We start from the raw sequence: 23,564 nt of genomic DNA on the forward strand, positions 1-23,564 counted from the left end.
AAGGGGCAAACTCTGTCAAAACTTCCTGCCTGTGTTTTGAGGTCAAGCTGCTCTGAAGACCTCCATTTTTAACTCAAAGAAATATTTTATGGTTGATTTAGTAAAAATACATTAAATTTAGAACTGAATTGTGTTTATATTTTTTCAGGTAATGCTTCTCACATTCAGTTTTTAGTAATTGCTTATGCCTAGCTACTAGAAAAAAAAGGAGCGAAGAAGGCCTGGTTGTCCTACTTACTCTTGCCTAAAAAAGTGGTGACAAAACAGCATGTCAGGGATCTGCTCACTGACACAACCGTATACAGGCCACAACTGAACCGGGATTGTTTTCCTGCAAAGTCATCCTAAGTTACACAGAGTTTAATAGGAATGAAGCATAGAAGTAAGCGCTTAGCCTCAATCCAAATGTCAGCACCCTCACTGTTTCCATGCCTCTCATAAAGCCAGTAAACTCTCCTCTTCACCAGGACAATGGCATCTTCTGAAGTACACGCACTAACATCGAAGATGCTGACACACATACATCAGAAGAGGTGAGACTTACATTATCAATTTGTCACAGTCAGAAAAAGCATGTAGACTGAGGGCAAAGATCATAAATGCACACAAAGAGACGATGAAAGATAAGCAGTGTAAACAGCTCTGTAGCGCAATATGTTTCTAATAGTCTGCAGATTGCTTACGGAATAAGCCAGTTCCATACGACAGACAGCTCTTTATTGGCAAATTTATAGCTTACCGTGTTTCTCAAAGTCCCTTTACTTTTTAGATTGGAAAGTTAAAGAATAGTAATAATAATAAAGAGCCAGAACACATGCCATAGTAGAACATTTGTGTTCTCCCAAAATTCATATGTAACATGCAATACCATATCTTAGACCCCCAGCCTCCAGAACCATGAGAAATAAATTTTATTTGTTGATGAGTCACGTGGTCTGTGATATTTTGATATAGGATCCTGCACGACTGAGATGACAGATGGCAATCTGATTGTCCACAGTGCTTCCAGAGCAATGAAATTGGAAACTTCGGATTGCACGGAGCACATCTTCAGGATGTTGGGGGGAATGCTCACCATGGCTGGCCAGCAATTCTTTGGTTTGATCATTAAACATCACATTACAATATTTAGCAAGCCCTATCACTCCTGAGAGGTCAAAGGCCAGGGGAATTTATTCATGACAATATTAACTGAACTTAAGTGAGAGCAACATTAACGTCCTGTGGGGGCTGATGGACACAACTGTACAGTCCCTCGGGTACATACAGTAGCTGAGCTCCTGAGAATCACTTTGAAGCAACACATAAAAACACGATAGGAAGTGTGACGTGTGTAGTATGTATGTTTGTCTTGTTCATGCCCAACCATGTGTGGATTCTCGGTACAGCTGGTAGCTGTTCAGACTGAATCATTTACTACTTGTTAAGCACTGGGCTGGGTGCTATAAATACAAAGATGAATACAATCTGAATCCTGCCCTCAAGTTGCTAACACCGTAGTCAAGAGGTGCTGAAGAACCAAGGCACTTCCAGAGTGTCGTTGCAGGTCAGACGGGGATATGAAGAGCAAGTAGGTCTTCAGGGAGCTCCTGCAGGAAGTGATGGGTGAGAACTAGAGAGTGAAACGAACACTCGGCAAGGCATGCAGACGGTCAGCCTGTGTCCACACTCAGGTAGGCCAGTCCACTCCCGTGAAGCGAATGAACGAAGGATCTTAGATCTTTGTTGCCCAAAAGAACCAGAGAAACTCAAAACCAGACAGATTATTTTATATTCATGACATAAAAGTTGCTGATTTTCAGGGGGCTTCAAGTACGTTCATAGTTTACAAACTTTGAAGGCCGCTTGGGTTTCACATGGTCATGATTAAGTAGCTTTAGGTTATGACAAGTGTAAGTTGGAAGACGCTTCATCCCTGTCCCCACACCACCAGGGGCTGATCACCTTCCTTTGAGAACTACTTGAGAGGCCTTTTGGGCCTCCAAAGAGGACTTTGCAGTCTGCCTTATGTCCTTGAGTCAACCTGTGTTCTCTCAGGGGACTTTCAAATCACCACGCCTACTTGATCTTCATTCTCACATTCCCTACATCTCCTGCCACACCTGACCCTGTTGACAGACCCATGTGACCCATCTTCTGTTCCTTTGGGTCAGTGTTCCTGGCTGTGGCACACGCTTTCCTGGTTCCTCTCACCATCCAGTGAGGATGCACACTGTGCCCTGGGGTTCAGAGAAGGGAGCAGAACCCACACCACGTGTCTCACACAAGAAAAGATTCATTCAGGGCACTGGCTGTGTCTTAGTTCTGGCTGCTATAACAAAATGCCACAGACTGGGGGGCCTGAGACAGAAATGTGTTTCTCACAGTTCTGGAGGCTGGAAGTTGGAGCTCAGGGTGCCAGGTGGGCATGGTTCTGGTGAGGGCTCTCTTCCCGGTCTCCTGCCTCTTCTTTTGTGGGCACTAATGGGGTTCCACTGTCATGGCCTGATTACCTCCAAAGGGCCCCGCCACCAAATAGCATCGCATGTGATTTGGGAAGGGGGGGTCATAGACATTCAGTCCAGAAGTCCAGAAGTCCATCTCCTCAGTGGTACCTCATTCGCACACAGAACTCAAGCAGTAGTTTCTAGATACCGAGGCTGTATCCAGGAGAAAGTCTTTCCTCTTCCTTTAAGACATCACTATCCACACGTGTAGCTTTAATGCCCCACTTCTGTTTCGAGCAGTACCTCTTCCCAGTCACTGAATTGCTGAACCCAGAAGTCACATTGTTTCCCTCTCCCCCATTGGGTCCATCCCTGAAGAGTCTCCCTCTGCTGGGTCCTCCAGTTCTGTCCTCCCACTTCGCCAGGCCTCCCTCTGACTCAGCCCGTTTGCTGCCACCTGAACTGGTGCCATCACTGCTCAATCCTGGTCATCTCAGTGGCCATTAGAGGACCCTTCTAAGGCATGCTGCTCACCACGTCGTGTTGCTACCAAAAAACCTTTACACCAAGTCCCTATTGAACATTTGAAAAACATGCCAAACTGTTTAGCGTGAAGCTGACAGCTGCCCACATTCTGGGCCCTGTGGACCTTCCGTCTCACCTTGCGAGTGCCTTCTTTATGCAGCTGCTTCTGCCTGGAATGTCCTTTCTTCTGTTCTATGTGCTCAAATCCTGCACTCACATTTGGTTTCAACTCAGATGCCACTTGCCTGAGACCATAAGCAGGCTTCTCTCTCCTTTGATCTTGACTTAGGGCATATAATTAAATCTTTTTTGAGAGCTCTTGTACTTTCTACTTGATAATGTATGCATTTGTGAACATGTCTATCACCTCTGCTACTAGACTGTTAATTCCTCAAAAGTGAAAGGCTACATCTTAGTCATTTGTGGGTAGGTCCCTTTCAGTGTCTTACACAATATAGGAGCTCAGTATTTAGTTAATGGATAATTCATATTTTATGGAGTTCTGTGCAATCTATATATTACTGTGCTTTTTCTTCTATGCCTTGAAAAGAAAGAGCCCAAAGAGAGATAAGAGTCAAGAAAACTGAAGGGGGAATGAAGTCTGAGTGGTTTCTATGTCCCCAGCACCCAGCAGTGGGTGACACACAGCCATTGAAAGTTGTTGAACTGAACAAAATAGGAAGAGAGGGTGGATCATGTTGGCAAAGGGAGGGAAGGGTTTCCAAGGTTGAGAGAGTGATAGTGTCCAGCGTGTGAAGGGTCAGGGGCGTGCTGGGCCATAGCTGCTATTAAATTTGGGAATCAAGTGGAGAAAGAAACCAGATGAAAAGAAATTGAGGAATAACATGAAGAAATGGAATCAATGAGTGTAGATTATTCTATCAAGAAACCTGGTCCGGCTAATGGGAAGAAGAGCAACAGGATGGCATACGGTGCCCATTGGATCTCACGATCATCTGCCTCTGAGGAGCATAGAGATGGGTCAGTCCACATCATCCCAAGAGGTATGTGAAAGGTGCAGAATACACCCCTGCCACCAATCACAGGGCGCTGTAGTTGTGTGGCTAGCTTGATGTGTTCATGTTTATGTACCACGTTCTCAAGACAGACACAGTGATGGCTAATTTTATGTGTCAAGTTGCTCAGATAGGTTGTCAAATATCATTGTGGATGTTTCTGTGAGGGTGTTTTTCGATGAGATTAATGTTTAAATTTAATGTAAAATGTTGAGTAAAGCAGATTGTCCTCCCTTATGTGGGTGGTCCTCATCCAATTAGTCAAAGCCCTGAATAGAACAGAAGATGAACCTTCCTGGAGTAAGGATGAGTTCTGCAGCAGACTGCCTTTGGACCTCACCTGCAACATCAGCTCTCCTGGATCTCCAGCCTGCCGACCCACCCTGCAGATCTGGACTTGCCAGCCTTCATTATTATGTGAGCCAATTCCTTACAATCAATCCATCCATCCATCCATCCATCCATCCATCCATCCATCCATCCATCTCTGCCTCTCTCTCTCTCTCTCCCCATCCCCAATGTATATTTATTAGTTCAGTTTTCCTAGAGAACCCCAATTCAGATTTTAACAAAGCAGGTCTCATCCAAGGAAGAGAGTCAAATGGAAGGTTTATTAGCATGATAAATGAGGCATAAAGAAAAGAATTGGACAGAGCCTGGAGAAGAGACATGAGGGCCTTCTGCAGACATTTTTTAAATTGCCATGTAGGAGGAGGGATCAGATTTATCTACAATCCTAAGAAAGAAAAAACTGTCAGTGAGCAGTGAGGCAGGCTAGTTTTGACTCAGTATAAGGGATATCTTGCTAATACCTTGAGCTGCTAACAATGATACAGGGATTCTGATAAATGGGCCCCTCCATCACTGGAAATGTTGATAAGCATCTATCATGGATGCTTCAGGAGTTCTGTATGGGTAGGAAGGTTAGATTAGCTTGTGTGTCTTCTCACGTATGCTTTGACCATTAAGACTGTTATTTTAACAACCTCATCTCTGCACTTCCCCATCTTTAGACCCCCATGTTTGGAAGGGAAAAGACTCTGAATTTCTAGGATATTGTGCAAACTCTTCTCAATACTTCTCTAAACATTGTTGGTTCTTTCTTACTAAAGTGACTCATGGGTACCAAGTCCTGCCAAGAATACCTAAGAGGCATACCCTCGTTCCTGTGATTTCTGTGCTTTACCCATTCCCCTGTCTCCAGCTTCAGATATATCTTCCCTATCTTCAAAACAGCTGTCTCCTTTGCTAAACAGCCTGGAACATGTCTGCACATCTTTCAGAGTCTCAGCTGGAGCACGAATTGCTCTGGGAAGTTTCTCACGACTACTCCAGACAGAGGCACATCTTCTCCCATACTCCACTGCGTTTGATATATACCTCAGTTAAAGAATAGAAGGAAATTTTACTAGATATAAATTTGCCTTAATCCTTCACCTGGCTCTTGCTTGATAAAGCCTAAGTTCATTGAGAGATTTATGTTCTATTGCCTGAAAGGAAAAGGTATGGTTGGGAGTCCCTGAGGGGCAGAGGCAGCCACGATGAGGGAGAAAAGGGTAAAAATAATATTCTTGGGGAATTTCCTTCAGGATATAGAGCTTTGTGCCAACTTGGCTGATCATGAGGGGATCGGGCAGCTGAATGAACATCAAAGCTGGCCTAAGGATAATTGGACATGAATTCTGTGTCCCAGTTCAGCCTGGAAGCCAAGGAGCCTGTGAGAGCATATCGATCACATTATGTTGGCCTCTCTGCCACATGCTCACCTCGGCTGGGAAACAGTGGCCATCGACCATGTGCTCTGAGCCCGGCGACCCACGGCCCCCCAGTGCAGATGTAACTGCAAGGCCTGGTACTCCCGCCCGGGGCCCAGGGCCATCTCCAGCCCCGTAGACAGGGTCAGCTGCACTGCGAGGGAAGAGGCAGGTGAGCCGGGGGGCCCCGCCTAACAGCCAGGCGTGGGCTTGGTGGGCCCTTGGCTCTAGGACACCCGTTTACGATGTATGCAAGACTCTTACCACGTCCTCATTTTCCTTCTCATCATAGTCTGTTCTGCTACAATGTGCGTTTTCATCACACAAATTATGTCATACTTGCTTGGAAGACAGGGCAGTGATAACAAGTAATGTGGATGATGGATTGGTTCATGGGAGATCTTTTTGTAAGCAAGGGGATCCAAAATAGTGGAAGTTGGCTTGTACACATCAGCAGAAAAGGAGAAAGCCCTCTGCTTTGCTGAGAAGGAGCCTTGCAGCTCTAGATGAAGAACATAAAATCAAGTACCTGAATGTAAGTACCTCTCCCTCCAGCTTGTGTTGGGTCCTACTGAAGTCCTGTGTTCCATAGGCCACGGTCCAGCACTGCCGCCTGGTTACTTTTGTGCTCTGGGAGTATGCACCGAGATGGCCTCCCTTGGCTGTAGAAGGGATCCCTGTGGTACTCGTCATTCATGTACATTTGGTGAGTGGTCACTTCTTGGGCTTTGAGTTTCTACCCCAGCCAACTGTTTTCATAAACCCTGTTATGTTTGTGGGATTTTTCAAATTTTGAAATCTCTCTTCAAATCAATTTTTCAGATTGTGTGTGTTTTAAGGCCGTGTAAATCATGTTAGACTTATGTTTAACTTACATTGTGTGTGTGTGTGTGTGTGTGTGTGTGTGTGTGTGTGTCTTGTCTTTTCTTCGATTAGTCCCATCAGAAGTTTGTTAATCTCAGTCATCTTCCAAGAACAAACCTTTGGCTTTGTTGGTCCTCTCTTTTTTGTGTTTGTTTTCTTTTTATTAGTTATTGAACTATTTATTATTTTCTCTGACTTTCATCATGTTTATTCTGCTGTTCTTTTTCTTATTTCTTAGACGGATGCCTAGCTCTTTAATATTTAATTTTCAACCTTTTGTTTTTTCTAAAATATACATTTAAGGCTGTAAACCTTCTTCTAAGTACCTTTTAATTACATCCCAAAGATTTTCGCATGTAGTATTTTCATTATCGTGATTACTCAGTTCAAAATATAACCTAAGTGGTGTAACAGGTGATTCTTTCTTACATTTAGTCAGAGCACATTTTCTATACCATTTCAATATCTTGAAATGTATTGAGGACTGCTTAATCATCCTGTATTTGGTCAATATAGTTAGCATGTTATATGTCCTTGAAAAGAATGTGTATTTACTAGAATGCATATTGTTAGGTGCAATGGCCATTTTCTTTATCTTTTGTCTGCTTACTCTACCACTTACTGAAAGACGTGTTAAAAATCTCTTGTCATAATTATGGATTTATCTATTTACCATTGTAATTTGGTCAATTTTGCTTTATTGATTCGAGGCCATATTACATCAAAATTTAGGCTGGTTATATCATCCTGGTACTTAATTTTTTTATCATTATGATGTGATGATCTCTAATTATACTTTTTTCTTAAAATCTGTTTTGTCCAATTTATTATTGCTTCTAGTTTTCTTCTTTTTTAGAGATTTTATTTATTTGAGAGAGAGAGAGCAAGCACAAGTGATCCCAGGACCCTGAAATCATGACCTGAGCTGAAGGCAGATGCTTAATCAACTGAGCCACCCAGGCAGCCCTCCTAGTTTTCTTTTGATTAATGCTTACATGCTGTATTTTTCATCTTTTAACTATATCCTTAAATGGTTGTGTGTCTTTTATCATAGTATATTGTATCTTACTCTGATATTCTTTGTTTTTTATCTGGATCACCTAGTTCACTTATGTTTTGTGTAAAATACTAATTCATTCCTGTTAAATAAATCATCTTACTATAGGATTTCTTTGTTTCACCTATTTTAAATTCTTTTTTTCTCCTTTCTTGCATTCTTCTATTGATATCTATTATTACTGCATTGTTTATTTTATTATTCCATTTTTATTACTTCTATTAATTTGGAAACTATATATTCTTTGTTTTATATGTATTATAATTTTTATTATTCATATAGTTAGTACTCATAAAGATTCAAGTGTGTGTTTACCATTTTGATTGCTCTTTATTCTTTCCCATGCCTCTCACTTTCCATGTCAGATTGAAGATCACCTTCAGAATTTCTTTTAACATGGATCTGCTTAAGAGTCCATTTTCATTTCATTTGCCTATGAAGTCTTTATTTTATTTCATTCATTTTTTTCAAATGTTTCATCATGAGAATGTCTCATTTTATTATAAGAGCATACTTTTATTGGGTAGAGACTTCTGTTGGCAGCTCTTTTCTTTCATCACATTCTACATACTGCACCACCACCTTCTGGCTTCACTGTTGCTATTGGAAAGTCAGTAGTTAATCAGAGTCTTGCTCCTTTGAAGGTTACCTATTTTTATTCCCTCCTACCCTGGTTCTTTTCAAGACTTTTTCTTTGTTATTTTTTAGTTTTACTATGATATATCTAGCTGCATATTTGTTTATCTTATTGCTTACTTATTTAGCTTGCTTGAAATTTACTGATTCTTAGATCCAAGAATTAACTATCTTTTCATGTTTTGGAAAATTTTGAATCATTATCTCTTCAAATATTGTGCTGGCCAGGGTCCTTTTGGGACTCCAATGAAATATATGTTAGACTTCACTGTATCCTCTGTGTCTCTTATTTTTTCTTCTTGTTTTTCATCCTTTTCTGCTTCATTCTAGATAGCCCCTACCTGGTCTATCTTTTCAATTTGCTGATTCTATCTTCAGCTGTATTTAATATGCTAGATCTATCCAAGTTCTTTTTTAAAATATTTTATTTATTTATGAGAGAGAGAGAGTAAGAGAGAACAGGAGTGGGGGACAGGAGGGGCAGAGGGAGAGGGATAAACAGACTCCTTGCTGAGCAGGGACCCTGACCTGGAACTCCATCCCAGGCCCCTGGGACTGTGATTTGTGCCAAAGGTATAAGCTTAACTGACTGAGCCACCCAGGCATCCCCCAAGTTCTTAGTTGCTGTATGTTTTCAGTTCTGGAATTTGTTCCTGTTTCTTTTTCAGATCTGCTGTGGCATTGTTAATAGTTTCCAATTTCCTTACAAACATTCAATTTGACTCTTCTTCACTATGGTAAACATAGCTTCCTTGCAGCTGTTTCCTTGCAGTCTGATAATTCCAATATCTGTTGTTTCTCTGGTTCTTGTTTATATATGTCTCTTGCTTTCATTGAGTACTAGAAATGGTATTTGCAAAATTACTTCTAGAAATAAGTTGATGTCATCTTTGGAGCACATAAAGCAGTAGTAATCTGGATAACATGCTTCCAGTTTTAGGACTAGTGATTTTTCTGGGCAACCCACGTGACTCAAAACTGCTAAAATCCATGCAAGAGCTGTTTTATTTCTATTTCACTCTTCTTCCCTTCATCATCCAATCTTAAAGCAGAAGGAATGTTATCTGTACTCCTAGTTTACCCTTACTCCGTGGAATGGTCCTGAAGGCCTATCAGAAGTACAATTCAAATGCACAGCAGTCTTTTTAAGATTGGCAAACATTTTCAGAACAAAAAACCATGAGTGCCCATGCTCACTCCTGCAAATACCTATTCTCTCCCAGATCTCAATCAGTTTCATATTAGATGGTTAGTTTTTGAATGCTTTTAAGACTTTTAAGAAATATTTCATCTGATTTTTAAAAATTATCTTCTATGGAAAGTTTGGCCCAAATGCCGAATCCACCATCACCAGAAACCTGTAATTATGTCTCTCAAAGAGCTAAATACACAATCACCCATATGACCTAGCAATTCCACTCTTAAACGTATACCCAAAGAATTGAAAGCAAGTATTAGAATTGATATTTGTACACCAACACTCATTGCAGCATAATTCACAAGAACTAAAACATGAAAACAGCCCAACTATCCATCAACTGATGAATGGATAAACAAAATGTAGTATGTCCATATCATGGAATGTCATTCAGCCATAAAAAGGAATGAAGTTCTGATACACGCTGTAAATGGATAAAGTCAGCAACATTACACTAAGTGAAAGAAACCAGGCATAAAAAGACAAATACTGTATGATTACACTTATATGAAATATCTAGAACAGGTAAATTCATAGACAGAAATCAGACTAGAGGCTACCAGGGGCTGGGAGGGAGGTAATAGGATTATCTCTTAATAGAATTTCTATATCAGGTGATGAAAAAGTTTTGTCCAAGGATAGTGGTGATGATTGTAAAATAATGTGAATGTAATTAATGCCACTGAATGATACACTTACAAACGGTTAAGGTGATAGACAAATTTTGTTATAAATATTTTATCATAATATTTAGAAGTTGGTACTGTAATATACCAAAACCATTCCATTGCATACTTTATATGGGTGGATTTTATAGCATGTGAATTCTATCTCAATAAAACTTTTTAGAAAATAAATCTAGAATTATACTTTATTAGTATTTATCTCCCCACTACGTTTGAACAAACTAAAGCCAAGATGTGTATCCTTTCATCCTTATTTATCCAGTGACTAATAGGATGTCTGCTATGTGGTAGCCCAGCTGGCTGCATCTTCACTGAAGTTTCACTGATGATTAGCAAGTTTGCTAAACTACCTTTTGCCATAACAATTTTCTTTACTCATGTGGGTGACAGGCTTCAAGAGATAAGGTTTGATTGGAAGTGCAATTATTTCTGTATGCTTTCCTGATTAATTAAACATTTCTATTTTGTTATAAATTTTAACTTCTTGAAAGTACCTAGTGCATATGAATGCTCATAATTCTTATTTCTCCTCACTTTCCTTCTAAATTTCTATATAACCACTTTTTGTGTAGTCTTTACATTTTCAAAGATAGATTAAATATTCTCACATAGAGAAAGTTAGGATGAAGATTGATTTTCATTTGCTGTACAAGATAACTGTCAATTTATCTATTTTCTACAGGATTTTTAGAAACATGGACATTTTATTTATTATTTTGACTGAAAATGATAGAATGCAAACTTGAACTTCTTGAGTACAGTTATTGATTTCTTATAAGAATGCCTCAAAGGTGTCTCACAGCATCCAATGGCTGCCCAAAGGGATTAGGATGCTTTGGGCTGCAAATAACATAAACCTGGAATCAAATGGGTTAAACCACAAGGTTTAACTATCATGTTACACGGTTGTTGGTGATCAATGAAAAGTAGCCCATAAGACTTACTTCATCTTCACCTGAGATATTGATTGGCCATTTCAGCCCTCACTGTTGAAGGGCTATGGGTTGGGACATTCAGAGCTGAATGGCTTAGTCTCCTTATAAAGAGGATATTGGGCCCCTATCACTTAAAAGAAGTGTTATCTAGAAGTTTCCATCCCTTGAAATTTCTCTTCCATTATTGGCTGATATATCTCCAAGTGTATCAACAGGTTTGGAGTGGGATTTAGAAAATACTAGCTTAGGGAACAGAGCCAGTTCAGGTCCTTTGAGAAGCAGATGGTGAAACAGGATTAGATGTACAGGAGATTTGTTGGGGGAAATGCCTGTGAAGGATAAATAGGAGGGAGCAGGGAGAGCCTTTAGACACTGATGCAGGTCTGACACCTGTGAAAGGAGAGGGGTGGGGTAAGAATAGCAGGCAAAGTGTATGTTCTTATGACTTGGGTTAAGTAATGGCTTCTTAGGACACCAAAAGGACTAGTGACAAAATAAAAAACAGATAAATTAGACTGCATCAAAATTTTAAACTTTTCAATTTTGCTGCAAATTATGCCCACAAGAAAGCAAAAGGGCAACGCACAGAATGGGAAAAAACATTTGCAAATTCTGTCTCTGACAGGGGACTTATATATAAAGAAATTTTGTAACTCAGTAATAAAAGGACAAATAACTCAATTAAAAATGGGCAAAGAATCTGAATAGATATTTCTCCAAAAAAGATATACAATTAGCCAGTAAACATGAAAAGATGTTCCATGTCATTAACCATCAGGGAAATGCAAATCAAAACAATAGCATACTACTTCACACCCACTAGGATGCTAGAATCAAAAAGACAGTAACAAGTCTGTGGGGATGTGAAGAAGCTGGAACTCTCATTATTTCTGATGGGAAAGTAAAATGGTAGAGCTGCTTTGGTACAATTTGGTAGTTACAAGACAATTTGGTAGTTACTCAAAAAGTTAAATATAGAGTTATCATATGACTCAGCAATTCTACTCCTAGGGATATACCCAAGAAATGAAATAGGAATATACTGAATATATTAAATATATTTGATATTTATATGATTACATATGAATATAACCCATGCATATGTATATGTGAAATCTATCCATCCCAAAATTTATACATGAATGTTCACAGAAATTTTAGTCATAATACCCAAAGAGTAGAAGCCACCCACAAGTCATCCACTGATAAGTGGATAAACAAAAGTGGTATATTATTTGGCAGTAAAAGAAGAAAAAGTATTGTTACACATACAACATGGGTAAACCTTGAAAATATTATGCTAAGTGAAAGACCACAAATTTTGTGATTCCAAACATAAAATGTCCAGAATAGACAAATATAGAGAGAAAGTAGATTAGTGATTGCCTAGGGAATATAGGGAATCGGCGGGGCAGGGGGGGGGGGGTTGGGGGGGGAATAGAGGAAATAGGAGGTGAGTGATAATGGGTGTGGGGTTTCTTTTAGAGATGATGAAAATGTTCTAGAATTAGTGGTGATGGTTACACCACTCTGTGACTATACTAAAAACCATTGAAGTATTTACTTTACATAAGTGAATTTTGTGGTATGTGAATTATACTTCAATTAAGCTGTTAACAATAGAAGCAGTAGTGGTCCAGCACTAGTGCCCTCAGCATGCTCAGTTGCTGAGTGGAGGACCCCAGGGAAAGCATAGCCTACCAATACTGCTAGATCCCAAGACTTAGCAACTGGTGCTGTCACTCAACTATAATTCCCACTGCAGACTCTCTTGAAGAAGATCTAAACAGTGCATTTCCACAGCCCCCACAGAAACCACGAACAATCACATCAAATTTGCATGAAATTATTTTCAGAGAAACCATTGTTCTAGTGCAATGAATCCTTCTGCCTCGCATTTCATTCATTTAATAAACATTAATTCTGAGTGTCCTGCTATGACTCAGATGCTATGCTGGGTGCTGGGGAAAATCTCCTGGTCACAGCTCCTTAGAGTTTTGTCTTCTTCCTTTCAGTTTCTCCTCCTACTGATACACACACACAATACATACAGTTATAATGATCCACTAACTTTTAAATGAAAATGGCTTCTTACAGTGTGCATTGTGTTTCATGTACATTAGCTCATCCGATCCTCACTTAAACACTTCATCATTATCAATATTAACCAAGGATACACTTAAATAATTTAAATTTGTCCAAGACCAAAAATCCAATAAAAAGTAATTACTGAGTACCTGGGTGGCTCAGTCAGTTAACTGTCCAACTCTTGATTTCAGCTTAGGTCATGATCTCAGGGGATGATGTCGGGCTCCACACGCAGTGCAGAGTCTGCTTGAGATTCTCTCTCCCTCTGCAATGAACTACATCTTGTTTTATAACTGTTTTTTTTTCTTTGCTTTAAAATATCACCATTTGGATTGTAAGTATTTTTCTATACCAGTTTTAACAGCTACGTAGTTCTACTGAAAGAAGGGTCTCTGAAAGAAGTCAGTAAGTAGTACCCAGCTTTTTCACCCCAGTCCATTGAGACTGGTTTTCCACAACAGGTGGAGAACCAAAATCTCACCCTCTCTCCTAATTAAAGCTAAATTGGGAGGTGTAGCTCACCACGAGAGACAAAATGGGCTTGCCAACTCTGTCCTTCTGTTCGTACGCTAGAAGAACCCACCTCACAGAAAGCTTCAAGCAGACAACCCACTGGTTCGCCAGCTCCCACACTGGCCCTAGGGGAAAGCAATGAAGAAAGGAAAAAATGCTCCAAGCCCAGAGCCTTTGATACCTTCACCCAGTGCCTATACCTAACCAACCACTGTGTTTCTCTCTCTGAGGTAGAAGCTGGGAAGATTGAGGGAGAGCCCACAAAACTAGAGGCTGTGGAAGAGGCATTCCCTTGGACGAAGCTGTTGCCAAACAGCATAAAAATTAAGTACCTTTTCAATTAATCTTCGTGAACATTTATGGTGATTTCCTCAGGATAAAGTCCTAGAAACACAATTCCTAGGCCTAACAATATCAAAATTGCTTGAAGCTTTTGGTGTTTTGCCACATTTCTTTCTAGAAAGTTTGTATCAGTACACATTACTGCTAGCAGTACAGCTGACCCATGAATGTCAGTTTGAACTATGCAGGTCCATTCATATGCAAATTATTTCAAATGAATATATGTTCAGAACTGTAAAGGTATTTTTCTCATGATTTTCTTAACACTTTCTTTTCTCTAGCTCACTTTATTGTATTTATTGTAGAAATATAGTATATAAAACATATACCAAATTGTGTTGACTATGGTACCGGTAAGGCTTCTGGTCAACAGTAGGCTATCAGCAGTTAAGCTTTGGAAAATCAAAGTTATACGTAGCTTTTCATCCGCATGGAGGAGGATCACCCCTCCCTGCCCCCATGTTGTTCAAATGTCAGCTGAATGTGAGAATGGGTACCTTAATGTGCACCCACTCTGGATTAGTCTTTTTTGTGCTGATCTTTGTGAAATCATTGGGCAAAACATCTATACCCACAGTGCAATTTGAGATTTGAGCAGTCTTAATAGAGGAACTTTCCTGGAGGATGATGGGATAGAAGGTGTGAGATAAATTCTTGAACAGGCTAGACAATGTTTCCAGAGGCATGGAGCCCTAAAATTGCCCCTATCCTTACACTTTGGTTTGTAGATATTGTTTTCCAACCCTGGGGGCACCATAGTGAAGATGAGAGAGGATGATTCTGGGAAAATACAATTCCTTAAGAATTCTGGAGCTTGGGGCAGCAGAAGCTTAAGTGTTCTCATATAACATATGACTAAATAGACCCTGCTTTTTGAATGAAAGTCATGTGGACATTGCTTGGCCCAACAGTGGGCAATGAATGAATTGTAACCCTTCTGGAATCATCTTAGAGCCCTCTAGGGTGACAGGAAGAGGTGGATCAATCTGACAACATCCTTCCTTCTCCCTCCCATCTTTGTGTCTGTATCTGTCTCAGCTGAGCCACAGGGAAAAGGGGTGATTGACAGAGTGATGTGGACATTCCCAGGATTTCTGAGCACAATACCGCATTCCAGTATTCTGAATTCTGGTCACTCTCCCGAGTCACCAGGATTTCTAGCAGCTGGTGGTCAGCCTATCAGCCTGTCGCCTGCCTCTCCATACCCTATATCCCTCACACCTGGGGCTGGTGGTGATGTTCTCAGGATCCTTCAGGGTGTGCTTCCACACCTGTGTGAATTCTTGCCAAGTAAGCCCTTCCCAGTCCCCACCCTCACCAGCAAAGGCCAAGCCAGGCAAGGGAGTGCCCAGCCGTCCTTGCTGCCTTCTTTGTTTGACTTTGGTTCCCCACCTACAACTCACCTTTGTCATCAGACAGACACCTTAGGAAAGGTCTTGGACTCTACCTCCAGTGGTCCATGGGCGTCCCCGTGGCAGGAGGCAGGCCCAGGCCCACCCTCAGGCACCTAGTCCATTATTCTGGGCACATTTGTTTCCAGGAGCTGCTTTGGCTTAGAGTTTTAGAATCCCTTTTGTTTCTTTCTGGAAGTTAGCAAGACAAGATAGGAAACCAGCATACAACTGTCCACTTGGAAGACCAGTAGCTGTACAAGGGCAGGGGGAAGATCAAAGCAGCTAAGGTGTAGGACCATGCCCCAGATGGAGAGGTGCCAAGCCAGAGAACTAGCCGACCTGGGTCTCTAAAGGGACTCACTGAGTTGTTTGATGTCATTTGCTGTTATCTAACCAGTGCTCTCTCTCCATCAGCAACACAGGTGTGTGTGCACGGGTGTGTGTATGTGTGTATGTGCAAGAGAGAGACAGAGACAGACACAGAGACAGAGAAGAATGTCCTGGCCCCAGGTATCATCTTCATAAATGCCATGGGCCAATTTTTCGTCTCTTACTATAGTAAATCTCAGCCACAAATAGCCCTAAAAGCTTATTTACTTACCCAGTTAATGGTTTACATAGTTAATAAATTTGGTTTATAAAATTCACCACCTGGCACAAGCACATGTTTAAAACACTTGCACCCTATGATGGTAAATAAATCACCTACTAAAGAGTGAGGCCTTCGGGTGGCCCCACAGAAGCCAGCCTCTCTGCTTGGTGTTCATCTGAGGTTGATCTTCAGCTGGTCAGGCGTCACTCCAACCCTAACACAGAGAAGAATCCAGAGAAGAATCCACTGGGATTCTGAGGCCTGAGCCACACGGACACCAGCTGCTTTCTTTCAACATTTACAGGAGCTAATGGTTGACAAGTTCCCTGTGTGCATCGCCATGGAAAATGCACGGGGGTGAGATGCTGCCTCTCCTCAAGAAGAGAAGACTTGGACCAGAATGAGCCCATTTCCAGGCAGAAGGGAAGGTGCTCTCTGGAAAGAGCACACGGAATAAGGCATCAGGGGCAGGCGAGCACCCGGCTGGTTATATGCGGTGCAGGTAAGCAGGGTGCTCTTATCCTTCCTCCAAGCCCCAGACATATTCCCTTAACCTAGGAATTAATCACAGCCCCTCCAGTGTGTCCTCTAGCACAGCTTTCTGGGCACACTCGCTTTCTTGCTTTCTTCTGGTGATTAAGAGGCTCCTCCTCACCCATTTCTACACTTGCTGCTCCTTCTGCCTGGAAGGCCTGGCCCCAGTGCTCCCTAGGGGAGTCCTCTGGGTCTCCCAGAGAGAGCTTCCCTGCTGCACCTGGTTGGGTTCTCACTCTCACCAGCACCACCTATGATGCCTCTTCATTCCCTTAATCAGAATCAGAACACATCGATTTATTCGACTGCTTTCATGGTCTTTTCCCCTCTAACATACATGTAAGCTCTCAAATGGCAGAGATTTCATCTGAGTCCCCGCTGAATCCCCAGCATTTAGAAAAAAACCTGACTTGTGATTATTCAAGAAGCTGATTTCTAACATGTCACCTACAATCGAAGATGAAATTGCTCCCTTAAAGGAGACCAGTTTGCAGGGATGGTGCTGCAGCTGAACTGTATGGATGGGCCTCAAAGGGTCCATGGAGCACTTAAATCTATATGTATAATTTTGCATGTATGTACACATTCCTGGTCTGATAGTCCGGAGCTACAAATTCCCAAAGGAATCTGTGATACCCTGCCTTCCCTCAACAGGGCAGAAACCTCTGCTGGGTTCCAGTGCTCCTTTAGGTCTGAGTCTGCATGGGGGAGGGCTATAGAGGGCAAGGATAGAGGCTAGCATGGGGGTATTTCTCAGGGTCAGTGTTTCTCAGACAGGGTCTGCTGATTCCCGGGAGTTCCACTTTGGGGATCATAGGGAGATCAGGAGGATTGACAACCTTGGGGGACAGACTTTACACATTGGGTTTCTGTCTAAAATGCCATTTAGGGAATGTTTTTCACTGCTTTGGAAAAAAGGAGGAGGTGAAATGCATGAAAGTCCCTCTTACAAGTACTTATATCTCAGTTCGGCTTATGTGGAGAGAATTTAAAGAAGAATCTGTTTTCCCAAGAATTTATTTCAACTCAGCTATTCCAAAATCTGGAGAAACAGAGCCTGAGGTTGTTCCCATGGTGCAGAGGCTTTTGCCTACTCTGAAGGGGGGCAGGGAAGAGTCCTCTGAGATATGCTCTGGGCTTTGCAAAGCTCTACCCCAACCTCTCCAAGAATGCATCCTAATAGGAAGCCTTCAGTGACCATAGAGGACCTGACCTTCCAGGTGTCCCCTGCCCTGTGTTAGCCCAGGTACCTGAATTGGCCAGGAGAAGGAAGGAGCAAAGACAAGAAGCCATGGAAGCATCTGGGCACTGGTTGCCATATGTAAGGAGCGCCCCCCCCCCCACACACACACTCCCTCCCCAGGAGATGCTTTATTCACTGGCTGTTGCTCACCATGTCTTCCAGTCCTATTACTGGCAGGTCACATCACCTAAAAGATCAGCCAGCACCTTCTCTAAGGAAGCAAATAATCTCCTAATGCCATAAAGCGAAAAGGGCAAGGACAGGATTCCTCCCTGGAAAAGGAAATTAAAAAAAAACTGTAATGAGCAGCCTGTGTCCCATACTGGAATTTATGGGATCTTAAGGCCCCCTGATACAATTTTGTTTTTTCTCTAAACGACTGCAGAGCCTGCATCGATGGTCTCCATCTCCCAGACAGGGCTCCAAAGGTACTGGGTCTGTTAGCCCCACCCCTGCACTCCCACCTGCCCCTCTCCCAGGGGAAAAGCAGGACCAGCTCTAACCTAGGCCTGAGGTGAAGGGCAGGGACTCCCAGACTCCATGGGGCACACACAACCCCGCCACTCTGTTGGCTACAGTTTCTATCAATAGGTGACTGTCTTCCTGCAGGGATTGAAAGTCAGACTGCGTCCATGTTCTGTCACTTTCAAGCTAATCAGAGGCAAGAGGATTTGGAATTGGAGAGAAATGTGCTGATAAAGTATATTTAAATGATACCAAAATTTTATTGAAAACAGCCATCACATCTTATATTTTACATTTAGTGTGGCTTTCATCCATATTTTATTTTCCCAAAATTAATGTTTTGCTTTCAAGGAAGTGAAAGGCCAAATTTAAAAGAAAATTTCATCAAGTTTTCTTTTTACTGATTCTGTGCCAGTTATATTCTTGAAGCACATTATCTGTATCACCAAAAATTATTTTGATTTCAGTGTTTGACACTGGAATTGAAAGAGACTTGAACTAACTTCAATCGATTTGAAATAGGATTTTTTTCACACACATTCACAACCACATTTTTACTTATAAGATGTCCCTTCCAAGAACATTAATGTGTCAAAGACATTGCCTCATAGAATTTGGAAAGAACACTTTTTTTCCCCAACATAACATTCTGATTTGAATTATTTCTTCATTTAAAATAGGGAGAGGCCAATCTGTTGGCAAATTAAGTTTAATTAAAATATATTTTTTTAAATAATAAAATAAAATGGGGGGAGACTTTTCATGGTCAGTAAGACACAAAGGACTTTGTCGTAAGAAATGGTGAATGTTCAAATATAAGCAGATTTTCCTGATACTGGATGTTTCCCACAGACATAATCAGTATTCCAAAAGCAAATTTATTAACCATACCATGTACTATGTTAACAGGTCTTTAGATGATTCGAATATAAACCCCAGAATAAAAACATATAACAACCTTCTTTTTTTTTCTAAAGAGATTTGGGGTGAAATTAAAGAAAATAGTCTCCACTTAACGTAGTCACTTTTTAAAGAATAAAGTTGCCCAATATTCCTTAAAGATGAATATTGTGGGGTAGGAGAAAAAGGAACGATAAGGAAAAACAACCTTCTGCGACCCACACATTTGTACACAGACACCAACAAGGTGCCTTGCTCTGCTGCCCACTGTCAGGGTCAGCCTGGAGACCCAGGCGCATGCGCAGGTGCAAGCCGGGGTGTTGGGGAGGGAGGGGCAGATGAGGGTCGGAGGGTGGAGGCTGGGCGGGGGCAGGGGTGAGCAGTGGGAGCCTGGGTCTGGGGTGCAGACAGAAATCCCGGGAGCATCACGCTGCACGCGGCCCAGGAATTGCTACACGTGCATATTTTCAGTATTTTCTCAAATTGTTTCCCGGATAGAAAGCACAAAAGGCAAACTGTGAGGCCCAACAGGACGCACCTGGTTCAAAAGGACCCACCTGGCCCCTCACATTATGCCTCCCTCACCTCGCTGTGCATCTGGGACATCTCACTTGTTTATTAAATTGAAATAAAATAAATGACAAAAACACACGCTTCATTTGAAGAGAACACTTCTGAGTTCTGCGGGTTCACTTTTGTGACTCTTAAAAAATTGGGGTAAAATATACATAACATAAAGATTTACCATTTTAACCATTTTTCAGTGTACAGTTATGCGGCGTTAAGTACATTCACACTGTTGTGCCACCATCACCACCACCCACCTCTGGAACTTGTCATCATCCCGGACTGAGACTCCCACTAACTCATTTTGGCAGCTCCCTAGATTCCGCATTTAGGGAGAAGGGAGGAAACTCGACAAATGACCAACTGGTTTCCTAGGGTGATTGGGTTAAGATAACACCTATTTTTCCTCCCTGCCTAACGATTTTGTCACCCCATGATGAAAAGACTATGAAATTATCAAAAGCTTGAATTTCTTCTCTTTATTGCCTCACTTTCAGGTTACTCATCTCATAAGTAAGAACTTTTATATCTTGTTACTAGATTGTTATTAGACGTTCACTTTATTTTTTTAAATTTTATTTATTTATTTAGAAGAGACACAGAGAGAGAGGCAGAGACATAGGCAGAGGGAGAAGCAGGCTCCCTGTGGGGAGCCCAGTGCAGGACTCAATCCCAGGGCCCCGGGATCACCACCTGAGCCAAAGGCAGACACTCAATCACTGAGCCACCCAGATGTCCCCTAAAGAAAAAAATTTAGGATTAAAGAAGACTGAGAACTACTTCACTAAGGGAGTCAGAATATTTTCTCAAGTCCTGGGGGCGGGGGTGTGAGGAGTACCAGGCAAGGCAAGATCCCAGGGGAACAATGGAGCTGTCAAGTTCCTCAGAACTGGAATTGGACTGGAAATTTTCTGAGAAGTATTAGAGACTTCACCAGCTCTGAACGACAATCTCAGGCCAGGGTTTGGTTGTGGAGCATCACTCTGGCTCCCTGCTAAACCCTGTTACTGTGAAATTTTTCTGCTCCGAATATGATTTTGTCACACATGGCAATTCTATCAATTTTTAATTTACTTTGGGTTTTAGGTAACTCTTTAAAAAGCCCTATTTAGCCCTGTCAAAAACAAAGGTGGGTTTTGTAATTAAAAGTCTGGAGAGGAAAGATACAGATGCAGTGAAACGCCGGGACACCTGCACCCAGATGTTTCTAGCAGCAATGTCCACAATAGCCAAACTGTGGAAGGAGCCTCGGTGTCCATCGAAAGATGAATGGATAAAGAAGATGTGGTCTATGTATACAATGGAATATTCCTCAGCCATTAGAAATGACAAATACCCACCATTTGCTTCAACGTGGATGGAACTGGAGGGTATTATGCTGAGTGAAGTAAGTCAGTCGGAGAAGGACAAACATTATCTGTTCTCATTCATTTGGGGAATATAAATAATAGTGAAAGGGAATCAAGGGGAAAGGAGAAAAAATGAGTGGGAAATATCAGAAAGGGAGACAGAACATGAGAGACTCCTAACTCTGGGAAATGAACAAGGGGTGGTAGAAAGGGAGGTGGACGGGGCGTGGGGGTGAATGGGTGACGGGCACTGAGGGGGGTACTTGATGGGATGAACACTGGGTGTTATTCTATATGTTGGCAAATTGAACACCAATTAAAAAAAAAAGTCTGGAGAGGGAGTGGTTCAGGGTCCTTTATAGCCAAGCAAGGTTGTAGTGATGACAGTGGCCCTTGGATATTCTGGTGAGAGTACAAGGAAGAACGATGGCCTGTTCCTGCCTACACTTTGCAAAAGAAAATGCCCATCTAGCCATACTACAGGGATTCCTGGAACTCTTGAATTATGGGAATATTTGAGGGCATGTGGTAAGTTTCCCAACCAATGCAAACTAGTGATCTATTCAAATGCACCCAGGACAGAGACCTCAGGATGACAGCTTTCTAAAATTTTAAGCAGTCAGGTATACTTTCCATTCAGGTCGTGGTTTTTAAATATGGTTATTGTGTTATGCTATGCCAATCTTGCAAAAACATTCTGAAATGCACCATGGAGAGCATACGCCTGACTTTCTTGGATGTCATGAATGAGTTACGATGATTATGAATTAATCATGATTATTACTGAAAGACTTCATCATAGCTCACATGTGTCTTATGGTAATAGGCACAGTGTTTTAATAGGCATGTAAATGAAGAAAATGTTAGTAGAAAGCATATGTACGCAGATGTGAAACATACACATCATTCATTTGATAGATTAAATGAAATGCTGATTTAGGGGGACAGAGCGGAAGTATTCGGCTGGCCCTTCCCGGACCGTGCGAAGCGCTGGCGCGGCCGCCTGCCCGCGTCCTCCTTCCCGCGGCCCTCGGAGACCGCTCGGCCGCAGGGAGCGGCGAGAATGTCCGAAGGTGACAGTGTTGGAGATTCTGTCCATGGGAAACCTTCTGTCGTGTACAGATTTTTCACGAGACTTGGACAGATTTATCAGTCATGGCTAGACAAGTCCACACCTTACACAGCCGTGCGATAGGTAGTGACACTGGGCCTGAGCTTTGTCTACATGATTCGAGTTTACCTGCTACAGGGCTGGTACATTGTGACTTACGCCTTGGGAATCTACCACCTCAATCTTTTCATAGCCTTTCTCTCTCCCAAAGTGGACCCTTCCCTGATGGAGGACTCAGATGACGGCCCCTCATTACCAACCAAACAGAATGAGGAGTTCCGGCCCTTTATTCGAAGGCTTCCAGAGTTTAAATTTTGGCACGCGGCGACCAAGGGCATCCTCGTGGCCATGGCCTGCACCTTCTTTGAGGCTTTCAATGTCCCAGTGTTCTGGCCCATCCTGGTGATGTACTTCATCATGCTTTTCTGTATCACCATGAAGAGGCAAATAAAGCACATGATAAAGTACCGGTACATCCCATTCACGCATGGCAAGAGGACATACAAGGGGAAGGAAGACGGAGGCAAGACGTTTGCGAGCTAGACACTTGGCCCAGCCCGTCACAGTCTGGGGACGGTTCTCAGCCATTGTAACAATGCCTTCTTCCTTCACATAAAGTAGGTGATTTCGAGGGAGTCGAATTTTCTTTTTAAAAAGGAGCTTCAATTATTTGTAACTGAAATATCAGGTTCTTGAAGAAACTGACATTTAAACCAAATTGCATTGATTTATTTTTCAGTGACATTCAAGTGTTCAAACGGACAGAATTCTAGTAAACTGCTGGTGGGGTGGACAGTTGAGCGGGGGTGTGGGGAGGGGTGGGCGGTCTCGGTTGTCGTGTGGCCTTGGAACGGACCTGCGCTGAAGGAGCCGGGTTGCACCCCAGCTGCCCCAACCAGGACACCCTTGGCCACATCACCCAGCTGGAGGATGATGCTAACCTGATTCCTGTGCGTTGGAAGAACATTTGAAAGGTGATTTCTGAGTAACTCTGGGGTTCTAATGCCAGTTTCCCAATTTTATCTCACCAGAGATGTTTAAAGTTGGTCTCTATCATAATGACTCAAAACTTTGTTCTTAATTACCATGATTGCTTTTTGGGGGGCCTGGAATTATAAATATATATATTATATTTAAAAAAAAAAAGAAATGCTGATTTAGAGGCATCTGGGTGGCTCAGTGGTTGAGCAACTGCCTCTGGCTCAGGTCATGATCCCAGGGTCCTGGGACTGAGTCCCACATCAGGCTCCTTGCTCAGCAAGGAGTCTGCTTCTCCTTCTCCCTCTGCCCCTGCTCCCTCCTTGTGCTCTCTCTCTCTCAAATAAATAAATATTAAAAAAATAATGCTGATTTAATCTCTTACTGCTCA

General features: G+C 42.0%; 1 protein-coding gene across 1 annotated transcript; it reads left to right on the forward strand.

The window, feature by feature from the left end:
• Positions 1 to 22,132: 22,132 nt before the first annotated feature.
• LOC609055 (protein RER1-like) lies at positions 22,133 to 23,325 on the forward strand. The gene is given in 1 exon segment (XM_038573055.1): positions 22,133 to 23,325. A coding segment is annotated over 1 exon segment (591 nt). The 5' UTR covers positions 22,133 to 22,147; the 3' UTR covers positions 22,739 to 23,325.
• Positions 23,326 to 23,564: the final 239 nt, after the last annotated feature.

Source organism: Canis lupus, chromosome 25 (assembly GCF_011100685.1).
Source record: "Canis lupus familiaris isolate Mischka breed German Shepherd chromosome 25, alternate assembly UU_Cfam_GSD_1.0, whole genome shotgun sequence".
NCBI classification, from domain to species: Eukaryota; Metazoa; Chordata; class Mammalia; order Carnivora; family Canidae; genus Canis; species Canis lupus.